General features: G+C 49.6%; 1 protein-coding gene across 7 annotated transcripts in view; it reads left to right on the top strand.

Annotated features, from left to right (window-relative positions):
• Positions 1–21,971, top strand: part of NOS1AP (nitric oxide synthase 1 adaptor protein) — a 175,471-nt gene that overhangs the window by 45,977 nt on the left and 107,523 nt on the right. For 2 of the 7 annotated variants that reach the window (XM_084636809.1, XM_084636808.1), the window contains exon 2: positions 12,785–12,847. The exons of the other annotated variants lie outside the window; for them this stretch is intronic. In XM_084636809.1, the coding sequence (XP_084492935.1) occupies positions 12,803–12,847 (45 nt within the window). In that variant the 5' untranslated portion in view covers positions 12,785–12,802. The remainder of the gene's footprint in view (positions 1–12,784; positions 12,848–21,971) is intronic. 7 annotated transcript variants of the gene reach the window in all.

Raw genomic sequence — 21,971 nt, 5'->3', positions numbered from 1 at the left:
GGGGCAACCAGCCCCGACCCCCAAGAAGAAAGACTCTCGGGGGCTGGATGCTTTCGGGAGAAAAGTTTATTCATTGTCAAGCTTTTAGCTACAAGTAGCAAACCATCAGGCTCTCCTGGGTCGCTATGAGTTTAACGTCTGGGAATCTCTCCCCAAGTTTGAGAACTCTCTCTGGGAGCTCAATAAGGAGTTCAAGGTGCTCGTGGAGGAAGGGGCGGTGGCTGCAAGGTATCCCTGCAAGCCGCTTCGGATGCAGTGGCCTCGGCCACACGGTCCATGGCCTCAGCAGTGTCCATGAGATGGGTGTCATGGCTTCTGCTCTCTGGGCTCTCCAGTGAAGCACAGTCATCAATGCAAGATCTCCCTTTCGACAGGAAGGCTGTTTGCTGAAGAAACGGACACAAGGCTGCATGGCATGAAAGACTCCCACTCGACCCTCCAGACCATGGGCCTCTATGTCCCTCCTCCGGCAAAACCCAAGTTCAAGCCACAGCAGGCTCCTACCCAGGCCGCCCTCCGGAAGTACAAGGCCACCCACAAAAATCAGCGGGACTGTAGAAAGCGCCCGCAATGGCAATCCCAGCCTACCCCCCAGCCTGGATCTTCTAAGGTCAAGCAGGCGGGCAAAAGACGTTTTTGACGGGATGCTTGGGGGTACCTTGCCAGTTCTCAGCAGGGACCTACCCACAATAAAACTCCCTTTCTCCAATCGGTTGTGTGGTTTCCTTCCAGAATGGTCACAGCTCACCTCAGATCAATGGGTCCTCAACACCATCTCCCGAGGTTACACCCTTGAGATTACCTCCTCCCCACCCAACCGCCCTCCGCCCCCGTCCCTCCTGGGGGACCCCCCTCACGATGCTCTGCTCGAGCAGGAGGTGGGGCGGCTCCTGGACCTAGGAGCGATAGAGGCAGTGCCCAAGGAGTTCCTGGGCAAGGGGTATTACTCCCGGTATTTCCTTATCCCTAAGGCCAAAGGGGGGCTCAGGCCCATCATGGACCTGCGGGATCTGAACCAATACATGGTGAAACTCAAGTTCCACATGGTTTTCCTGACCTCCATCATCCCCTCCCTGGATCCCGGGGACTGATCCCTTGATCTGCAGGATGCGTACTTCCACATCCACATATTGGAGGGGCACAGACACTTCCTCGGTTTCATGGTGGGACAGAGTCACTACCAATTCACGGTCCTACCATTTGGTCTGTCCACTGCCCCCAGGGTCTTTACAAAGTGTATGGCGGTGGTAGCAGCCTACCTCAGACGCCAGAGGGTCCAGATATTCCCATATCTGGATGACTGGGTCAAAGGCACCTCTCAGTCACAGGTGAGGGATCATGTGGCGCTCCTCCTGTCCACATGTACTGCCCTGGGCCTGTAGATAAAAAATGCCAAGTCCACGTTAGTCCCGGTCCAATGCATACAGTTTATCGGGGCACTACAGGACGCAACGTCGGCCAGGGCCTCTCTCGCACCAGACAGGTTTGAGACCCTGAAAGGGCTCATCGACTCTGTCACAAGGTTCCCGGTGACGACAGCCAGGGCTTGCCTGTAACTGCTGGGTCACATGTCTGCGTGCACATATGTGGTCCGTCATGCCAGACTCAGAATGAGGCCCCTCCAGCTCTGGCTGGCCTCGCAGTTCTCCCAGGCCACAGACAGAATGGACAAAGTCCTCACTGTGCTGAACACAATGATCACCTCCCCGCAGTGGTGGTCCACCCCAAACAACATGCTCCAAGCGGTTCAGGGACAGGGCCCCGTCGTTGGAGCTGGTGTCCGACATGTCAGACCTGGGTTGGGGGGCACATGTGGTGAACTTTCAGACCCAAAGCCTGTGGTCTCTACAAGACCTACCCCTCAATATAAACCTCAAGGAACTCAGGGCGGGTGTGACTGGCATTGTATGGCCTTCCGCTCGCACCTGGAGGGCAAGGTGATCCGGGTGCTCACGGACAACATGACCTCGATGTTCTATATCAACAGGGCCTCTGCCACGAAGCCCTCAGTCTGTGGGACTTCTGTAGAGCCCCCAACATCTACCTAAAAACCTTCCACCTGCTGGGCACCTGGAATGTGAGGGCAGATCTCTTGAGCAGGGATTTTTCCTCTCAGCACAAGTGGTCTCTACACCCGGAAGTGGCTCACCAGCTCTTCCGAAGGTGGGGTACTCCCAAGGTGGACCTATTTGCGACTGGGCAGAACCAACAATGTCCCCGGTTCTGCTCCGGGGGGGGCTTAGGGAGGGGCGCTATCTCGGATGCCTTTCCCCTGTCCTGGTCAGGCCAGCTCCTCTACGCCTTTTCCCCCTGTTCCATCTGATCAGCAGGGCCCTGGAGAGAATAAAGATGGACAAGGCCAGGGTCCTCCTCATTCTGCCAGCTTGGCCCAGGCAGCACTGGTACGGGACCCTCTCGGGGCTGGTGGTAGCTCCACCCGGACCTGCTCTCTCAGGACCAGGGCCGCCGCCTCCATCCCAACCTAGCAACGCTTCACCTCACGGCATGGCTGCTCAGTGGCTAGGTGGCAAGGAAAGGACATGCTCGAAAGTAGACTACCCTCCACTTGCCGCTCCAGCTTATTCTTGATTACCTCCTCCACCTGAGGGCCCAGGGACTGGCGCCCTCGTCAGTCAGGGTACACTTGGCGCCCATATCGGCCTTTCCCATGCTGTGACCGGCCGGTTCCTTAAGGATTTGGATCATGTCTAGCCATATTCCAACTTTCTGGTTCCACAGTGGGACCTAAACCTGGTGCTGGATCATCTCACTGGCCATGTGTTCCTGGTCGCACCTCTTGTGGAAGGTGGCCTTCCTGGTAGCTATCATGTTGGCCAGGCAGGTCTCGGAGCTCAGGGCCCTAACCTCCGAACCACCATATACGGTTTTTCATAAGGACATGGTGCAGCTCCGCCCACACCCCATGTTCCTCCCGAAGGTGGTCTCCGCCTAGCATATGGGTCAGGACATTTTTCTGTCAGTCCTCTGCCCCAAGCCTCACGCAACTGGTGAGGAATGCCATCTCCATGCGCTCGACGTGCGGCGAGCTCTGGCTTTCTACCTCGAGCGGACCAAGCAGTTCAGAAAGTCTTCGCAATTGATCATCACTTCGGCTGAGTGCGTGAAGGGTCAGCCGATTTCCACTCAGCAGCTTTCTAAGTGGATCACTTCGTGCATCCATTCCTGTTTATGAGCTGGCGGAGGTTCCCACACCGCCCATTGTGAGGGCACACTCGACTCGGGCTCAGGCCTCGTCGGCTGCCTTCGTGGCCCACGTCCCCATCCAGGACATTTGCAGGGCCGCCACGTAGTCTTCGGTTCACACGTTCACCTCGCACTTTGCGATCATCTCCCAGGCCAGGGATGATGCCGGGTTCGGCAGGGTGGTACTCCGTCCCGAGAACTTGTGAACGCCTACTGACCTCCAACAGATATAGCTTGGAATCACCTATTGTGGAATAAACACAAGCAATCACTTGAAGAAAAGACAGTTACCTTTTCTGTAACTGGTGTTTTTCAAGGTGTGTTGCTCATGTCTATTCCACATCCCACCCTCCTTCCTCTCTGTCGGAGTTGTCTAGCAAGAAGGAACTGAGGATGGGGGGAGCGCAGCCCTCCTTATACCGTGCCAGGCAGGCGCCACTCCAGTGGTCGAGGGTGGGGGGGGCACTCCCCCCTACGGGCACTGCTTGGGGAAAAACTTCCAGCACCAGTGCACGTGGCGAGCACGCACACCTATTGTGGAATAGACATGAGCAACACATCTTGAAGAACACCACTTACGGAAAAGGTAACTGTCTTTTATCACTTCAGCAGTCTCTGAATCCAAGTGCTTAAGTCACTTCCACCTGGTGTGACTTTCTTTAAAACATCATCAGCAAACATTTCTTGAATGGTTCTTATTCCCAAACTGGGTCTCTCTTACTGCCTGCTGTCATTTATAGGTTTTCCCGTCTAGTGAGAGAATGGTATGGTAGATCTCAAATCAATGAAGGCCACACTCAGAAAGACCTCAAGACTTCTGGAATATGCTGCTCAAACAGTTTCACTTTTGTTTCTACTGCCTGTCCCTCCCTTCTCACATTTATCTCCAGACATCATCTTCTTGTCCAGATCTATTCCGCCCCCAACAATCTTCTGTTCATTGAACTTTCTGAAACTTTGCGCTTTTAGTGAGAGGTAAGGGATTGACTCTGTGTACACAAATTTGCAGCAGGACAGTAGGGTTGAGGTCTGTTATTTCTCATCTCTCTCTATATAATTTATTTATTTCAAAACATTTTTGCTCTTAACCAGCATGCTACCTCTGGAGACACAAATCCACAGTTTGAGAACTGCAAAAGTAAGCATCTCTGATGGTATCTTCTAGACTGAGCACTGAGTCCCATTGGGTAGATAGAAAGATTAACCTAAATAATCTATCCAGAAGCCCCTGGAACCCCATAAACTTGGGTCCCTAATCCATGAACTATTGGAACTCATTTAGAAAACTTTTGTTAAACATTACATGAATATATTGTCTAATACTATAGAATTAGAATTTATAATCCCTATTCCATGATGAGATAGCTCAAAGATATCTTAATTAAAACTATCTTTAGATAGGTTTTTTTCTCAAAGCATTTTATCAAAAAAATCTGATTTAAATAAAAAAAATGTGATTTATTTATTTATTACATTGATTTTTCTCCACCCTGATTTCTCCCAAGAGTAGTTGTTCCCGGTGCATTGCTAGCCAGTGCCAGGGGGTTGGGGATTGCTGCCTTTGTGTTAACGTTCTGTCGTGCTATACAAGGGGGGCTGTGCTGCGCAGACAAGGATGTACGCAGAAGCTAGGTGTAGTAGAGAGAGTGAGCCTGGAACATAGGGCCTGGTGCAAAGCCTGAGGCCTAAATCAAAGTTAAAAAAAAGTCAGGCCCTGTCATAATGCAAACACCTACTTACAGCTTCACTACCTGGTATGTGAACTTGGCAAAAGCCTGGCTGGCATTGGTAAAACACAGGCATTCTAAGTACTACTAGGCGCTGGGTATTCATGTAAACACATTCTGGAAGGCTAGCACAGGTCCACCCCAACGTGGAGTTATGGCATAACCCCAATCATGGGTGATGGCACAGGAACACACCGACCCCAAGTAACACAGGGATGGGAGGATGATGGTGGGGGATGTTTTGTTTGAATGAGCTGGTCCAAGGTGTGGGGTCAGTAACTGACCACGTCAGGAGTGTGGTACGTAACCCGTTCCCATCCATGTATACAAGAGAAATCCTTGGAGGGGCACCTTTGTCCAGCCGAAAGTGCCATTGCTGAGTGAGCTGAGCCCATTATGACGGGCATACCTGTTAGTGTCCCTGTAGCTCCTGCGGGGCACTAGGACCATGCTCTGTTGACAATAAATCTGGCTGAGCGCCTTTGCCACAGAACTCAGATTGTGGTCTTTCTGGGCAATGCTGTCGGGTTTGCTGAGCCAGCTGTCTGCGCAGCTTGGTACAGCTTACTGAGAGAGCATGTGCGCACACCAGCTGCCAACAGTAGGCACCTGAGGGTAGACGTATTGGACCTGTATATTGGGTATATGTAATACTGAGTGCTGTTTGACTCCCCTTTAAATAGGAAATTAGTCAAAGGAAATGAGCAGTGCACAGGAGAAGGCTGATTACTACTTCCCTGCTGGATGAGCGTTTTAGCTACACAAAAGACACGGTCTTGATGTTGTGCTTATGGGTGTGGGAATATGCCTGTGCAATGACTGGTAATGTGCTAGTTACTGTATCCAATTGGAGAATGCACAGCAGGGGCGTCTGTAGGGACCCTACTGGGGTTTTGAGGGTGTTCCAGTTTTCCTGATGTTAGTAGTGACTGGGGATAGGTTCAGACATCTTCTGGGTTACCCTGGCCGAAGATGTTTGGGTATTTGTCCAAAGATCTCATGTTCTGTTCTGGCTGAATTAGAATGGCCATGAGAGAAGTCCGCCTTCTGGCGGCTCTGCTGTCTGCCTCACTTGAAACCAGAAAGTGCAGAGGGGCATGTTCGTGGAAGTGGGGTAGGGTGGGCGGGGGCTAGGAAGCAAATGACTCAGCCCTTTGGGTTTGGTTTGATTCTGCCATATCCAGCCTGCCCTCTAAGCTGGCAGCTCAACATCTCCCGCAGCCTTCATGGGATGTGGTGCTAGGACTTGGAGTGGTTCAGTCCTGCTGTTACTTCACAGATGTTGATGTTTCAGAATTACCACAACTAGCAGTAACCACCACCCCCTCTTGTTGGCAGCCTGAGCCTAGAAACCAAGGACTAGAGAACGCTTGGGAGGGAGGCATCCTATCTCCCCTGGAACAGTGCTATCTCCCCGGCTCCTTGAAGTACCAGTTCCGTCAGTCTCTGTGCGTGTGGTTCATACTGAGAACTTGCTCTGTTGGCAAACAAGCAAGCTCCTCTCACCATCCGGGAGCATTACCCAGTGGCAAGAATCCTTCTAATTAAAACACAGTGGACACATCTCACATCACTGACTTATTGGATTCTAAGCAAAGTTATACGTAGTACCCTGGCTTTTGGTTTGTTCCCAGTAGTACCTGCAGCGTGCTTAGTGCTATACAAGCATAAAGGAAGGGCTGGTCACTGGCCAGAACAACTTAAGACTAGAATGTACTCCCCACTGGGGACTGATTTAAAACTTGTCCTGTCCACTGATCAGTGAGATGAACGCTGAGGAGAGCCCACCTCCCCTGGGAGAACCACAGAGGGAACAGCGCTGCGATTCCAAAGAGCTAATAGATCTCCCCCGAACCTCTGCTTTGTCTGCATTAATCTTGCAGTGGAGTCCTCAAGTCTTCCTTCATTTAGTTTATTTCAAAATGTCCCAAAGTCCATCTCTGATGGCCTAAGCCAGTGAAGCTTCTCATTGAAACCTGACAGATAAAACACATGCCCCTTCCAGAATGTTGCACAACAGGTGAATCCTCTGTACTTCACAGATCAGTCGTGTGTAAATACCCTGTGGTGAGGTGTGGAAGGGTGCTGGTTGAGAAGCCCCTAATCAGCTCCTGCCAGTCCAAATCAAGGGGAATGGCTTGGGGCTGGGTGAATTGCCCTATGTTTGCCTGGTAACTGACCACATCTGTCAGCCTCATTAGCAGGCGCTATAAGGCTTGAAAGAAGTGAGAGAAGGGGAGCAGGGAGACTGAGAGTGGGAGGTTAGGCTCATAGGGAGTAGGAGCCTCCTAGTCTGTTGCTAACCAGGTCTGTGGTAGGCCAAGCAGTTGTAAATAGTCAGAAACTGGTGGTGGGGAACTGATCACAAATAAAGAACACGGGTGTTGCACCAGATTGAAGTGTCCCTGATTCACAGAGGAGTGGGGCCAAGGGGCCGAATACCCAGGGGTGCAGTGTGAACCCCATTACATGAGGGTCTGCTTCTATCCTGATCAAATATAATCTTATGCAGTGCTGGACTTTGCCATTTTCTCTTGTGCTAAAAGGCCAGGTTGCCTGCTCACTACAAACCCCAACCATAAACAATGGGCAAAGAAGAAGAATTTAATGCCCTTTAGACACTGATTTTGTGGGCACTTCATTGACGTTTTCATCTTCAGCAAGACAAAAGTGGTGGAGGACTGACTTTCGTCAAGAAGGCTTCTTTTCACAGCTCTCTTCAGTCCATTAACAATTGACACCCCGACCCAGCCACAACTTGCAAAATAATTTTAATGTGAAATTTGTTCTCCTTTTTCAGTATGTCTGTGCAGCACTGAATGAATGGTTGTTTACAGCTGGAGGAATTTTGCATCACTGCGCATGCACAGAATTCATGGCCCCCCACAGATTTCTTTGCTTCCCCACAGAAAAATGACTTCTGACCAGGAAGTAAAGGGAACCCACAAGAGTAGTCACCACCCCTCCCCAGCAGTGCAGGCAGGTTGGTTTGGGCATCTGGAGCAGCCGGTAGAGATGTAAATCACCGCCAGAGCTGGGGGGCTGGGCAGTCATTCCTTGCTATTGTGGCACGCTCAGGGTGGAAGATCAGGGCTTTGGGGCGTTTCTGAGGAGGTAGGAGTGGGGCAGGCTCTGTCCCCTCAGGCAGAGCAGAATGTAGCAGCCTGTTGGCTTAGTGAATTGTTCCCGTTGTCCTTAGTGAATTCCCCAGGAGTTTAAAACGTGTAAAAAATGTTAAGGCTCCTTTACATTGCCAGAGTGGTGTAAAGGAGCCTTATTGTAAAGGACAGTATGGCCTTATAAATGCTTATGGTGCTTTAGTGATTAGAACCGGTCTAAATTTTTGGATTGAAAAAAATTCTTATCAAAATGTGCTTCGTGAACTGTTTGTTACTGACCTTTCTGGAGATGGTCAGAAGGTCCAGGGACATCTATATTGAGCACATCACCGGCCACCGACAGTACCAGGAGGAGTGAGCCGGTACGACATTGTGCACACACTGTGGGAAAGAGACTGAGAGGCCTTCCCCATCGTACCGTATGAACTGGAACCGTAAACCCGCTGAACATTAAACCCCACCAAATGAGGGTAGACCCATCCCCACCCCCGTATTCACTCACTATACCCAACATACTGAACATAGCTGTTGTGTGGATAACTTACCCCATATCTCGATGTCTGTACTCTGACCGGTTAAACTTTTCCCCCAGTCGGGGAGATTGCAGATTATTATGTGATCCTTGCTCCACCAGCTCCTAAATTGAATTTTGCACCCCTTGATAATCTGTACCTTATCCCCTGACAACCAGAAACTTCTATGCTTGAACTCTGTACTGTTCCTTATTTCAACATTACCTCAATAAAATTATTAAGTTGTGAGTTTGAGTCCCCAGCCCTCGCTTGCTCCTCAGTTACCTATGATGTAACACTGAGCGTATGGCTGCATATATTTGTTGACTGATAACTAGAAATAAAGGGTCAAACCTAGCTACATTACTATTAGAGGGAGCTTGGGGATTTCCTCCAATGCTCCCCACTTCCATTCTCCACACATTGTACTGTAGTTGAAATAAATTACCAAAGTAATTGAAACCAGCGTGATTATATTGCATTATTTTAACAAATAAAATATGCAGAATTTTAAAATATTGTGTGCAGATTTTAATCTTTTTTTTTATGCAGAATTCCCCCAGGAATAACTGTTATAACTTGTTTCAGAGTAACAGCCATGTTAGTCTGTATTCAGAAAAAGAAAAGGAGTACTGGTGGCACCTTAGAGACTAACCAATTTATTTGAGCATAAGCTTTCGTGAGCTACAGATGAAGTGAGCTGTAACTCACGAAAGCTTATGCTCAAATAAATTGGTTAGTCTCTAAGCTTTCGTGAGTTACAGCTCACTTCATCTGTAGCTCACGAAAGCTTATGCTCAAATAAATTGGTTAGTCTCTAAGGTGCCACAAGTACTCCTTTCCTTATTGTAAGGAGAGTGATCACTTTACATAAGCTATTACCAGCAGGAGAGTGGGGTGGGGGGGAGAGAAAACCTTTTGTAGTGATAATCACCCATTTTTTCATGGTTTGTGTGTATAAAAACATCTTCTGTATTTTCCACAGTATGCATCCGATGAAGTGAGCTGTAGCTCACGAAAGCTTATGCTCAAATAAATTGGTTACTCTCTAAGGTGCCACAAGTACTCCTTTTTTCTTTTTGTTATAACTTGTTAGATCCTGCAGTGGTATGTGTTCATGGAAAGATATCTCTACTTCTCTCTTTTCAAATACTCTGATCCTTAGCCTTCTTTCTAAATGATCTCCCACAAAGAAACCCTTAATAAAAAGTGTTCTGAAAGGAGTATGGACACCAACCTAAAAGAGACCATGAAATGTTCATAATTATGAGGGGGTGAGTGCAGGTGTTTGATTATGAAAATTAATAAACTAAAACACAATAAAAAATACAAAAAGGTAAATGACTTACAGGAGAGTTTCTCAAACTGAGGGTTGTGACCCCTTAGGTGGGTTGCAGGTGGTTACATGGGGGTTGCAAGTTGTCAGCTCCATGGGGCTGACAGCCCCAATCTCCCATTAAATTACTCGCTCCCATTTTTAATTTATATGGGGAGGTGTCCTATTCAGAGACTTGCTATGTGAAAGAGGTCACCAATACAAAAGTTGAAAAACTGACTTACAGCCTGTATGTGTTTCCACGTACTATGTGCCTCTCCAATGGAATTACGTGATTACAGTTGTTCAGCTTGTCAAAGCTGCAAGACCAGACAATACAAAACCAGACAAAACTCCATTGATGTAGCACGTTAGGGTGGGGGTTACAGTAATAAAGAGAGGTTTCAGAGTAGCAGCCGTGTTAGTCTGTATTCACAAAAAGAAAAGGAGTACTTGTGGCATCTTAGAGACTAACAAATATATTTGAGCATAAGCTTTTGTGAGCTACAGCTCACTTTATCGGATGCATTCAGTGGAAAATACAGTGGGGAGATTTATATACATAGAGAACATGAAACAATGGGTGTTACCATACACATTGTAACAAGAGAGAGTGATCACTTAAGGTGAGCTGTTACCAGCGGGGGGGGGGGGGGGGGAACGGGACGGGGACCTTTTGTCGTGATAATCAAGGTGGGCCATTTCCAGCAGTTGACAAGAATGTCTGAGGAACAGTGGGGATTGGAGGGGGGGAATAAACATGGGGAAATAATTTTACTTTGTGTAATGACCCATCCACTCCCAGTCTCTATTCAAGCCTAAATTAATTGTATCCAGTTTACAAATTAATTCCAATTCAGCAGTCTCTCGTTGGAGTCTCTTTTTGAAGTTTTTTTGTTGAAGAATTGCAACTTTTAGGTCTGTAATCGAGTGACCAAAGAGATTGAAGTGTTCTCCAACTGGTTTCTTATTGTTATAATTCTTGACATCTGATTTGTGTAATAAAGAGGAGGCAATACATGTGAATAGAGAAGGAGGGGGTTGGGACAGGAGAGCAATGGGGTTAGGTGGGATGGCAATCTGGCATTCTTTGAGTAGTCTCAACATTTTAATCCAAATGTGGCTAGAAATGGAGGGCAAATGTCTTTAAATTCATATAATTGCTCTCTACAGCAGCAAGTCATCCTTTATTTGGGTGATAACTTGGACAGATCTTGAATACCACTGTCTGGGCATGATCCTACTCTTCCATTTTTGTAAAATCACACGCTTGGTGATGATTGCAGCTTTCAAGAAACAAAGTTTTCCCATGGAGCTAAACCCAGGTTAGCAGTTAAATAACCGTTATCTAGGATATAATCTCTGGCTGAGGTTTGGATACTGAAATAAAGCACCACTTTAACTCTTGTTTGGTGCTGTAACAAATTAAAAGGAACCCTGATGCATATGCGATATCTGTCCAACACTAGGGCAGCTGTGGAAAGAGGAGGACATAGATTTTAGAGGACTAAATCAAAAAGGAATATGCTTAAATCCTCCTTGAACAATATAAATGGACTGGCGAACCAGTTTGGCTGTCCACGGGCAAATTTTGAAGTGTAGAACAGCCCGAGAGATCACAGTAAAGAATAATAGGGATTTCTGGTGAAAGGTGTGAAATTTAAACGAGAAAGGGTCATGTACCTATGGTCTAGTACAGCCTGGGAAAAGAAGAAAGATATTAAGGTGATATCTTCCGCTTACAGATCACAGTTCTGCCAGCGATGCATTTACTTTTCATTGCTACAAGTTAACACTCAGATGGCAATTGCTGAAAGAGGTCCGAGAGAGCAAATATTAATCGAGTTTTTTTCAGTTTGTGGCTTTGGCAGCACAGTATATATAGCCCTTTTCCTGTTTCCCCGTGCTCTTTGTGGGTCTTTCACACAGCAATAGTGGAGAGAGAAATTCTAACATGTAGGATAACCACAAAAGTTAGCAAGAGGACTCTAGGGGCCAGCATAATGCCTAAGACTGCTTACAACTGGATAGATGTCAAGGTGACTTGTGTCCCTTTAGAAAGGGCAGCGTAGTCATGTGCTGTGCTTTAAAGAATTCAGACTTTTCTTTTCCAAAGACTCTTGTCAATGAGCAAAGGACTATGTGGAAAATTATGGAGCAGCTTGGGGATCTCAAATGCAAGGAATCATGCCGGCAGGTGCTCTGGTGTGTGGGCTCCAGAAGAGATGGCAGCTAGTCTAGTGAGACTGTGTACAGTATCTGAACACAGTAGCTGGGCTTGAAGCCTGGAAAGTTCTTAATGTGACACTTCGTTTAGAGGAGTGCTTTGGAATTGGACCAATGAGACAGGGAGCTCTACAAGCCTGCAGAACAGCCTCCTAAGGGAAGCACTGGGAGCCCATCCCTGGCCCCAAAGTACTGGTCTCCTGTACCAAAATACGCTGCACTTGCTGCCCGGGCTGGGCTCAAGCAGCTGACAGGCCTCTATTCCCAGGATCCTATTGTGAGGTCTCTCATAAGAGACTAGTGAGGTGCTGTGCGCAGTGATGTCTCCTGCCGGGCTGCTGGGCGTAGCTCTGCTGCTGTCATCACTAGGAAGGGGAATGGTCACAGGTGAGCTGTGCTGCGACCTGTTAGGAATCCCCCTTTGATAGGGAGCAGAAGTCATGTTCCAGTGGAATTCTTGGGAAACATGGGCACTATCTTTAAAGTCAGGACCCAGAGAGGGAGAGTGGAGAGACTGCACCAAGTAGGGCCTTGGGCTAAGCCACTGAGATCCTAAGGGTACATATTCACTACCCGCCGGATTGGCGGGTAGTGATCGATCCATCGGGGATCGATTTATCGCGTCTCATCTGGATGCGATAAATTGATCCCCGAATCGACGCCTGTACTCCACCTCTGCAGGAGGAGTAATCGGAGTTGATGGGGGAGCTGCCATGGTCAACTCGCCGCTATGAAGACGGCCAGGTAAGTCGAACTAAGATATGCAACTTCAGCTATGCTGTTCGCGTAGCTGAAGTCAAAGTATCTTAGTTCGAACCACCCCCACCCCCACCCCCCGTGTAGCCCAGGCCTAAGTAACATGCCAAAGGAGGCCAGGAAGGAGCATATGAACTTCAGTGGGGACCAGACATATGGCTCCTCCAGAAAAACAGGTAGGCTGTGCTTTGGTCTGGCATCTTCTGGGAAATGTTCTGTGCCATGCTGAATGCAGTTGGGAGCTCTATATGAGGACGGCACATTGGAGTGAGGCAGGGAACAGTCCACACCTGAGCCAATGCAGTTGTGTTAGAGGTTTTCTTAGGCCTGCCTGCTGGCTCTGGTATTGAGCAGGGTCGCACCTTGAGCATCGGAAAGGGCACCGAAGATCGAAGGAGGCAGGAACCTGGAGGTGAAGGGGTTGTTGAGCTGGAAGTGTTGGATTCCAGCATGCGTTTTGGTTTAACAGGACTCTCGGAAGTCTGACAAGGTTTTTGCCATGAAGTTACTGGGATGGGTTCCTGAATGGAAAGCTGCTTCCTGGGCTCTGCTGAGAGGCAGTGGGGAGCTCAGCACAAGTCAAGGGACCCAGGAGAGGAAATGCAGCCCTGGACGCTGGCTGCCCTTGGGAAAAGCTGTGTGGCTGTGAGGAGCACTGGGAACGGGGGACTGGAGAAATTTGCTGTCTGTCTTACTCTCCTGTTGGATGGGAGAGTGAGAGTGGAGATTCCAGCTTGCTCTGGAGGAGAGGAGAGCGCAGCCTGCGGCTCTACCTGTGTGTGCTGCTCCAGTGGCAGAGGAGCCCTCTGGGCTGGGTGGCAATGCCCTTTTCCCTGTGGAACATAGGGAGGGTTTCTAGTTGCCAGGTGTTAGTTGGGGGCTGTGGCCTGTGGAATAGGGAGATTTCCAGACACTAGGAGGTGAGTCACACAGGGGTACCACTCCAGGGAGCAACACTCCTCTCCTGGCCCTGGAACACAGCTTGACTGGCTCCCAGCAGGCCGGCAACCCCAGAAGGCATGGGCAGAATGGGGAAGGCTTTTCCTTAATGGAGGCTCCCCATTCAGCTGCGCAGCACAGCCAGGGGCACACTACCCTCTTCTGCTGCTTCCAGCGATTGCATGACTGTGACCAGGTCACAGGAGCCTATGGGGCTATCCCTGTCCGTCAGGTGCCTTGCTGATCCCTGATTGGTTCCTGACTAATCCCTGCTGTAGCTGCCGGTAGGGATGAACAAGACAGAGGGGGTGAGACCATGGTGGGATGCAGTATATGCGTGACAGGGCCATGGTCCACTCAGCCTCCTAGCCAGCAGGACTGATGAGCAATCTCCAGCTCCCACTGTCTGGGAACAGTCATTCAAACAGAAACCTGACCCACTGCGGGGCAAAGAGAAAACAACACAGCAGGCATTGCGGGGATTCCTGCCTGCTGCCCTGGATGCCAACCTCGCATCCCCTGGCTGCAGGGGGAGCCTCCAGAGCAATGGGCTGTGGGCAGCAGATATCTACATCTAAACAGGAGAAGAACTGGACAAATGTTAGAAAAAGTAGACTTGCAGTCTATTGTGTGGATCAGGATTGAAGGGCCCTGGCAGAGCTGTGTGTACCCACACATGGTGGTGGGATTGGACTTCAGCCATGGGGTGGTGGGCAACAGGCTCCAGCCGGGGTTTGGGCTCCGTCTGCTCAATGGCAGACTGTCCCTGGCTGCAGGGCTTGGGTCGCGGGCTCTGTCCCCCGGAAATGGGGCTTTGGGGTCTGGCTTCAGGCTCCAGCCCCGGACTCACCACACCCCCGCATTGCCCCTAGCTCCTGTTGCCTCCCTACCCACCTCCACATCCAGGGCTTAATTTGTCTCCCTGCTTGCCGGGGCTGAGTAAATCTGCTATGAAAAGTGATGTGTGTTTGTTAATATCCCCTTTCACAGCAGACTTAGTAGCTAGCTGGGAGGCTAGCAGAGCTATGAATTTAAGCTCCCAGGCTCATCTTCTGAAAGTGTCATGCAGATTTCCTTTGAGGATGAGGACTGATAGGTCAGAGATAGTGATTGAGTTGTGAGGCTGTTCACTCACAGGGCTTTTATTTTTACCATTTTGATGTGTGAGTTCATTCCAGAGCCTAGTCAGTTAGTCAACAGTTCAGGTAACATGGTGATATCTGAGAAAACTCAACCAATCACCTCTACAGATAATTTGCATGCATCATTTACATTGACTGTGATGTCTTAGCAGTATGAGGAGACTGAATGCCTGTCTGGCATTTCTCACTGACAGACTACATGGCCCACGCGTCCCTGGGGCCCCATGCTGGCATGGGCACCAGTGCCTAAAAGGCTTCCCATGGCACTGTTGCCTCGGCTCCACTGCGGTGAGGTGCACTGCCAGGGATCTAGGCAGGAGCACAGGGCGCCCTTAGATTGCAGGGACTGGGCTTCCTCTGCCCTTCCTTCCACCGAGCACTAACACAGCTCTCTAAGCCAACTGCTACCAGAGTCGTCAGTGCACTTAGTGGCTGTGCACTGCTCTGTGACGCAAAGCAGCTGTAATCACAGTTAACTTGGCAGTGCTCCAACTGTCCGCCTTGTTCTGGTGGGCCAGGCCACCTGCCCTTAAAAGGTTAACACTGAAAAAATTACATGGTGTAAGTTCTCCTTTCTGTCTTTTTCCAATGTGTCCTGTGTTACGGGGCAGGAATGACTGTTCCCGAAGTGGGAAGTGTTTAACTTGGTGGCTTCTGAAGAAATGAGGAACTAGGCAGAAGCTGGCTCCTGGACTAGGGGGGAGGCTGTAAATGCTCTAGTTTTCAGCTCTTCCATGCTTTCTCTGCAAATCTCTTTTCCATCCTCCCCATTATGAAGAGAAGACCCTTCATTATGTATTTCTGTTCTCACATCCTGAACTCCAGCTCCTACTTCACCTCTACCACATGCCCAAGGAGAGTCTAAATCTGTCAGGTCAGTTGGAAGAACATAGGAATTGCCCTGCCAGATCAGACTAGTGGCCTATCTGGTCCAGTATCCTGTATCTGACGGGTCAGTATTTGCCGCGTCAGAGGGATATTCAAGAACCCCCCCGGGGGCAGCTCTGACCACCTTGGCTGGCTGGCTTAGGTGCCTAGAAGCCTACCTGGCACTGAGCGGGCATAGTGGAGTCTCCCACCTGCTTACCCTTCCGATGAAAGCAATTCCTGTCTCCCCATTCCTGTGGGGAAGCCTGGCCCTGCTCTTGCTCTTGCTCTGCGTACATGCCTGGGAGGCTGGGGTAAGTTGTGCTGTGGGGGAGTCACAGGAGCCGCCATTTTGTTCTGTGCCAGGTACCTAAGCACACGCTGCACTGTGTCTCATGGGTTAGGTGGCCCTGCTGCCTAATGAACGCATCCACAGCCTGTAGGCTTAGGCGCCGCTCTTAGACACAGCCCCCGAGGTGAGTGCTATGAGTGCTGAGCCACAGGCAGGAGTTGGAGAAGGAACAGCCAGGCACCCCATGCCCTACTGCCTGGTACCCCATAACTCTGCTTCCCAGCTGCTTTGAGGCCTTTTCTGTTCTCTGGGGAGCCTCTCTAAGTGGGATGAGTTCTCCCAGTGCCTGGGAAGCAGAGTGATCCCTTCTGCCCCCAGCAGCTGGATTCAGGGCTGTCATTCTTCAGCATTAAGGGTTAGTATCATTCTCCCTGAGCTTGTGATCACTGTCTGCTGGGAGCTGCCACCCACTGGAGTATGGGAGACATGTCAAACACTTCTGCCCTGCCCCTTTCCTTCCCTGGGAATCCACGTGGTTCCCAGCTCTGCCACTCACACTAAACTCGGGCAACTTATAGAACAAATCAGCAGCCACCTGTCCCTGCTGCTGCTGCTCGTCCCTCAGCACTCCTGGCCCTGCTGCTTCTCTGCCCTGACACTGTTCTTCCTGGTACCTGCTTTCCTTCCTGCTATTGAAAACACTGCTGGGAAGGGCTAGCTTACCACTGGGCTGAGCACTGCATGGGGAGGGGCAGCAGTACCTGTTGGAAACTACTCCTTTGGCAGGGTCCTGGGGTGCCAGGCTGAAATCAAGGGCTAATAGCACTGCACCTGGCATAGGTGTCGAAGCAATACCTTGCTGCTCTCAGAACACAGCAGCAGCCCCAGACTGGGCCCTGCGTGATGTTGTCTCCTCCAGGCATGAGGAAGAACCTGGAGGAGCAGCAGCCAGGCTGCTTCACGTAGACCAGGAGCCGTAGAGTGGAGCTGGCAGCCAGCTGGGGTGCGGCCAGAGAGACAGGACTGAGGCAGCATGGAAGCCCTGAGTGGGGGAGAGGGGTGTGGGAGCAGGACAGCACCACTGAGCATGAGGAGCAGGGCCTGGAAAGCAGCCCAGTCTCTGTGTGATTAGCTCTCTGAGAAGGACATGGCACATCACCTCAGGTAGTCACAGATGAGCACCTCCCAGGCGGGGATTTTCCATGTAGCACAAGCTGTGACTGTTATGGCAGGTGGTGTGACTGGAATGGGCGGAGATGGTGCCTGCTGTTGTGAGGAAGAGGGGACCGGCTCCAGCAGACTGATTACTAGCCAGAGCATGAACTGGAAATCTAGTCAGTATTTTACGGTGCTAACACGCTCTGCCTGCCTGATGTACTTAACTAACTTCCCTTATGGTCACTCTGCAAGGTACCAATCCTCCCCACAGTCCGGCAGGGCAGGGCTGTTAGCCCCTTGTGCAGAGGGGAATGGAGGTACAGACTGAGTGACTTGCTCCACAGGGAGACTGCTGACAAGCAGAGACTTGAGTCCAGGTCTCCCTATCCCAAGCTAGTACCTTGCCCGCTGGGTCAGCCTTCCTCTGATCCTGTGGCTGTGAGGCCTGCCCTGGGCTTCCTCTGCCGGCTTTGAGGCCTTACAATCACATTTCTTTATCTCGTGCTGTTTGGACTTCGCACCTGAACAGAAGAGGAAACTGACTTAGGGACCCACCCCTGCCACAACCTGAGCAGGAGCTGTCACATTGATGTCAGTGAGGCTGTGCACAGGGTGCCTATGGGTTGGCAGAATTGTGGGATAAGTGCCTAATGGGGGCAGTGAGCAGGATTGCTCCCGAAGCACTGTCACACGTGCAAAATAACAAACCCACATGCCAGAGGCAGGGTTTTCTCTGACACCTTTCAGGTATAGGCATGACAGGGTTTCTTGTAAGGACAGTAGGACAGAGGTTCCCAAACTATGGGGCACACCCCCCTAGGGGGTCGTGGAGAAATGTTTGGGGGTCATGGCTGGGGCCTGGGCCAGCCCTCATGTGGGGTTTAGAGGAAGTGCCACCCAGCTCCGCTCCTGGCCCCAGCCCCAGCTGCTGGCCCCAACTGCCAGCTCCACTCCTGGGGCCCCAGCTGCTGGCGTCAGCCCCCGTCTGAGGCTCTGCCCCTGCCCCCAGCCTTGGCCCCCTTACCCCTGTCTGAGCCCCCCCTCCCAGAGCTGCAGCCCCGCTCTTGGCCCCAGCTCTCACAGGTAGTAAAGGTAAAAAGTTTGGGGACCACTATAGTAGGAGGTAATTGGCCAGAGAAAAAGGCAATTTTTGAGGTGAGGGTGAAGTCTGTCACGTGACCAAAATTTCTTTAGGTTAGTCAAGAGCAACCAGTGCCACCCCTCGGATGAACCGTGATATCTGTGTAATAGTCTCCTGAAACGCTGCCCAGTCATGGACAGGAGGAGTTAATTTGTGGAGCACAATGTAAGGCTCCGATCTGGGCAGGGGATGCGGGCAAACACCCTTTCTGGAGGAGTAGCACCACCAGATCTTTAATATGAGCAGGAGTTGAGATTCAATGCCTCATGGGGGCCATGGCCCATCTCCTTGCAATGTCCATCCCTCTATGTCCAGGAATCTTGGGTTCCATTCTGGGCTGTAGAGGGGAGTGTGGTCTAGTGGTCACAGACGTTTCTGCCTGTTCCTTGCCTCCAAGCTTGATCCTTTCTGCTCCAACCTGTCCCTGTCCCAGGTCTGTCTTTTCCCCAGCCCAGCCCCTTATCCCTGTTCCATTCTTGCTTCCCCAGACCCATTCTCTACTCCTGTCTTCTCATCCCCATCCTCTTGCCCAGCCAATGCCCCTTCCTCCTTCTATCTGGCTCTCTCCTCCCCATGGCCTCCAATCATCCTCTCACCCCCCACTGGCTCCCAGTCCCACCCGCTGCTCCTTGTCCTTGTTTCTTTGCCCAGCTGTCCTTGTCTCCCTCCATGCCCCCAGCTCCTAGTCTAATCAGTGTCACCCCCCAGCCAACTGGCTTCCAGTCCCCCTCCTGTTTCCTTTACTGGCTCCCAAATCGCCTTTTTTCATTATATTTTTTTATTCTTCAAGTGATTGCTCATATCCATTCTAAGTGGATAGCAGCAGGAAGTCCTTCACTAAAGCCACGTATCTGGCAAAGTGGAAAAGATTTTTATGTTGGTGTGACCAGCGTAGCACACTCCCCCTCCAGGCACCGGTATCACTCATCTTGGAGTACCTCCTGTGCCTGAAACAGCAAGGCCTGGCGGCACCCTCCACAAGTGTTCACCTCACTGTCATCTTGGCCTTCCACCTGGATGTGTCTGGCCACTCGGTCTTCGCCAACCCTATGTTTGGTCGCTTTCTCAAAGGCTTGGACCGTTTATATCCTCAGCTCTGTCAGCCTGTCTCTGCGTGGGACCTTAACCTGGTCCTTTCGAGGCTCATGGGGCCCCCGTTCGAACCATTGGCCACATGCTCCCTCTTGTCTCTCCCCCTTGTCTCCCTCTTGTCAGCATCATTCCTGACCTAGGTACCGATCCAAGAAATCTGCAGGGCAGCGACTTGGTCCTCAATGCATACCTTCACCTCGCACTACGCCATCGTCCAGCATGCCAGGGACGACACTGCTTTCAGTAGAGCAGTGCTACAATCAGCATTCCTTAACTCCCAACCCCACCGCCTAGGTAAGGCTTGGGAGTCACCTACTTGGAATCGATATGAGCAATCGCTCAAAGAAGAAAAAAGGTTACTTACCTCTCGTAACTGTTCTTCGAGATGTGTTGCTCATATCCATTCCAAACCCACCCTCCTTCCCCTTTGTCAGAGTAGCCGGCAAGAAGGAACTGAGGGGGCACCGGGTCAGCAGGGTCATATATTGAGCAACATGAAGGTGCCACTCCAGGGGGCTCCACAGCTGACCCGACGGATGCTGCTAGGGGAAAAAAACTTTCCGACGGCCGTGCACGTGACGTGCGCACGCCTACTTGGAATGGATATGAACAACACATCTCAAAGAACAACAGTTACGAGAAGTGAGTAACTGTTCTTTCTCTTTGGCTGCTTTCATTCCCCCTCTAAACCAGGATTATTTTTTAACCAATATAGCTGTCTTATGTGATTGTGGAATGGTAGCTTTTGGGATATCTAATAAAAGTTCTTAAACAATTCCTGATTATCCTTCATATTTTTCTGTTTTAAGTTTTTCTGCCCTGTCAGTTTTACTCATAATTATTTAGCTGTGGTAAATTGGCTTTTTTAAAGCACCAAGTATAGGTATTGTCACAGTTCCTGCGCTAACTATACCTCTGACCCCTTCTTGCTCCCCACATGTGCATCCTCCTTGCTCAGGCTTCTAGGCATCACGTGAGCTGGTGCTGGGGGGAATTGCATGATTCTCCTCTCTGACCTGGTCTTGGGCTGCAGTCTCCTGATACTAACCGTGATTGGCTCAGCAGGTCTGACTTTTGACCAGACCCTGTAATTATGTTCCTTGGGGCTGGGACAGTGGTAACCAGTGACCAGACAGCCTTCTTCAAGCAAAGAATTATTAGAACCAAATATTTTTAAAAACAGATCTTAAAAACCATAAAACACGCTCTGGGCATGTCGAACCTACCAGCAGTTAAACTGTCTCCCTAACTCCCCATAGATTCCTTTGCAGAGCCTCACCCTGTCAGAGCTCAGTCACATTCTCTAAGCTGCCCCTGGTGAGACTCGGCCCCTGTCAGGATTCCCTCCCCACTCTGAACTCTGGGGTTCAGATGTGGGGACCCACATGAAAGACCCCCTAATCTTGTATTCTACCAGCTTAGGTTAAAAACTTCCCCAAGGCACAAATTCCTTTTCTTGTCCTTGGATAGTATTGCTACCACTACCAAGTGATATAAACAAAAATTCAGGGACAGGTCACTTGGAATCCCTATTCCCCCAAAATATCCCCCCAAGTCCCTTCACCTCCTTTCCTGGGGAGGCTTGAGAATCATATACCAACCAATTACTTACATTAAAGTAAGTACAGACCAGACCCTTTATCTTTAGGACACTAAAATCAATCAGGTTCTTAAAAGAAGAACTTTATTATAAAGAAAAAAGTAAAAGAATCACACCTGCAAAATCAGGATGGAAGATAACTTTACAAGGTAATAAAAAGATTTAAAACACAGAGGACTCCCTTCTGGACTCATCTTCACAGTTACAAAAACAGGAATAAAACTCCCTCTTAGGGAAAATTCACAAGCTAAAATAAAAAATAACCTAATGCATTTCCTTGCCTTACTTACAATTTTTGTAATCTTAGATGGTTCATTTCAGGTATGTTTTCAGGAGATGTTGTACCTGCCTGGTATCTCTCTCCGTCTGGAGAGGGAACAAACAAAGAGAGCACAAACAAAACCTACCCCCCCTGAAGATTTGAAAGTATCTTCTTTCCTTCTGGTCAGGTGCCAACCAGGTTATTTGAACTTCTTAACCCCTTACAGTTAAAGTGGTTCAGTACAGCTGCCAAGGAGGGATTTTATGCTACTCTTTCCTTTATATTTATGACAGCCCCCCGTCTCAGGAATCAGGCTACCGTTTAACCCAGTGGCTCTCAACTTTTCCAAACTACTGTACCCCTTTCAGGAGTCTGATTTGTCTTGCATATCCCCAAGTTTCACCTCACTTAAAAATGACTTGCTTACAAAATCAGACATAAAAATACACAAGTGTCACAGCACACTATTACTAAACAATTGCTTCCATTCTCATTTTTACCATAGAATTATAAAGTGAATCAATTGGAATGTAAATTTTGTACTTACATTTCAGTTTATAGTATATAGAGCAGTAGAAACAAGTCATTGTCTGTATGATGTTTTAGTTTATATTTACCT

The sequence above is a fragment of the Lepidochelys olivacea genome (assembly GCF_965140295.1).
Source record: "Lepidochelys olivacea isolate rLepOli2 genome assembly, chromosome: 8".
NCBI lineage: Eukaryota > Metazoa > Chordata > Testudines > Cheloniidae > Lepidochelys > Lepidochelys olivacea.
The sequence above is the reverse complement of the archived record's forward strand: the minus strand, read 5'-3'. Positions and strand labels throughout refer to the sequence as shown.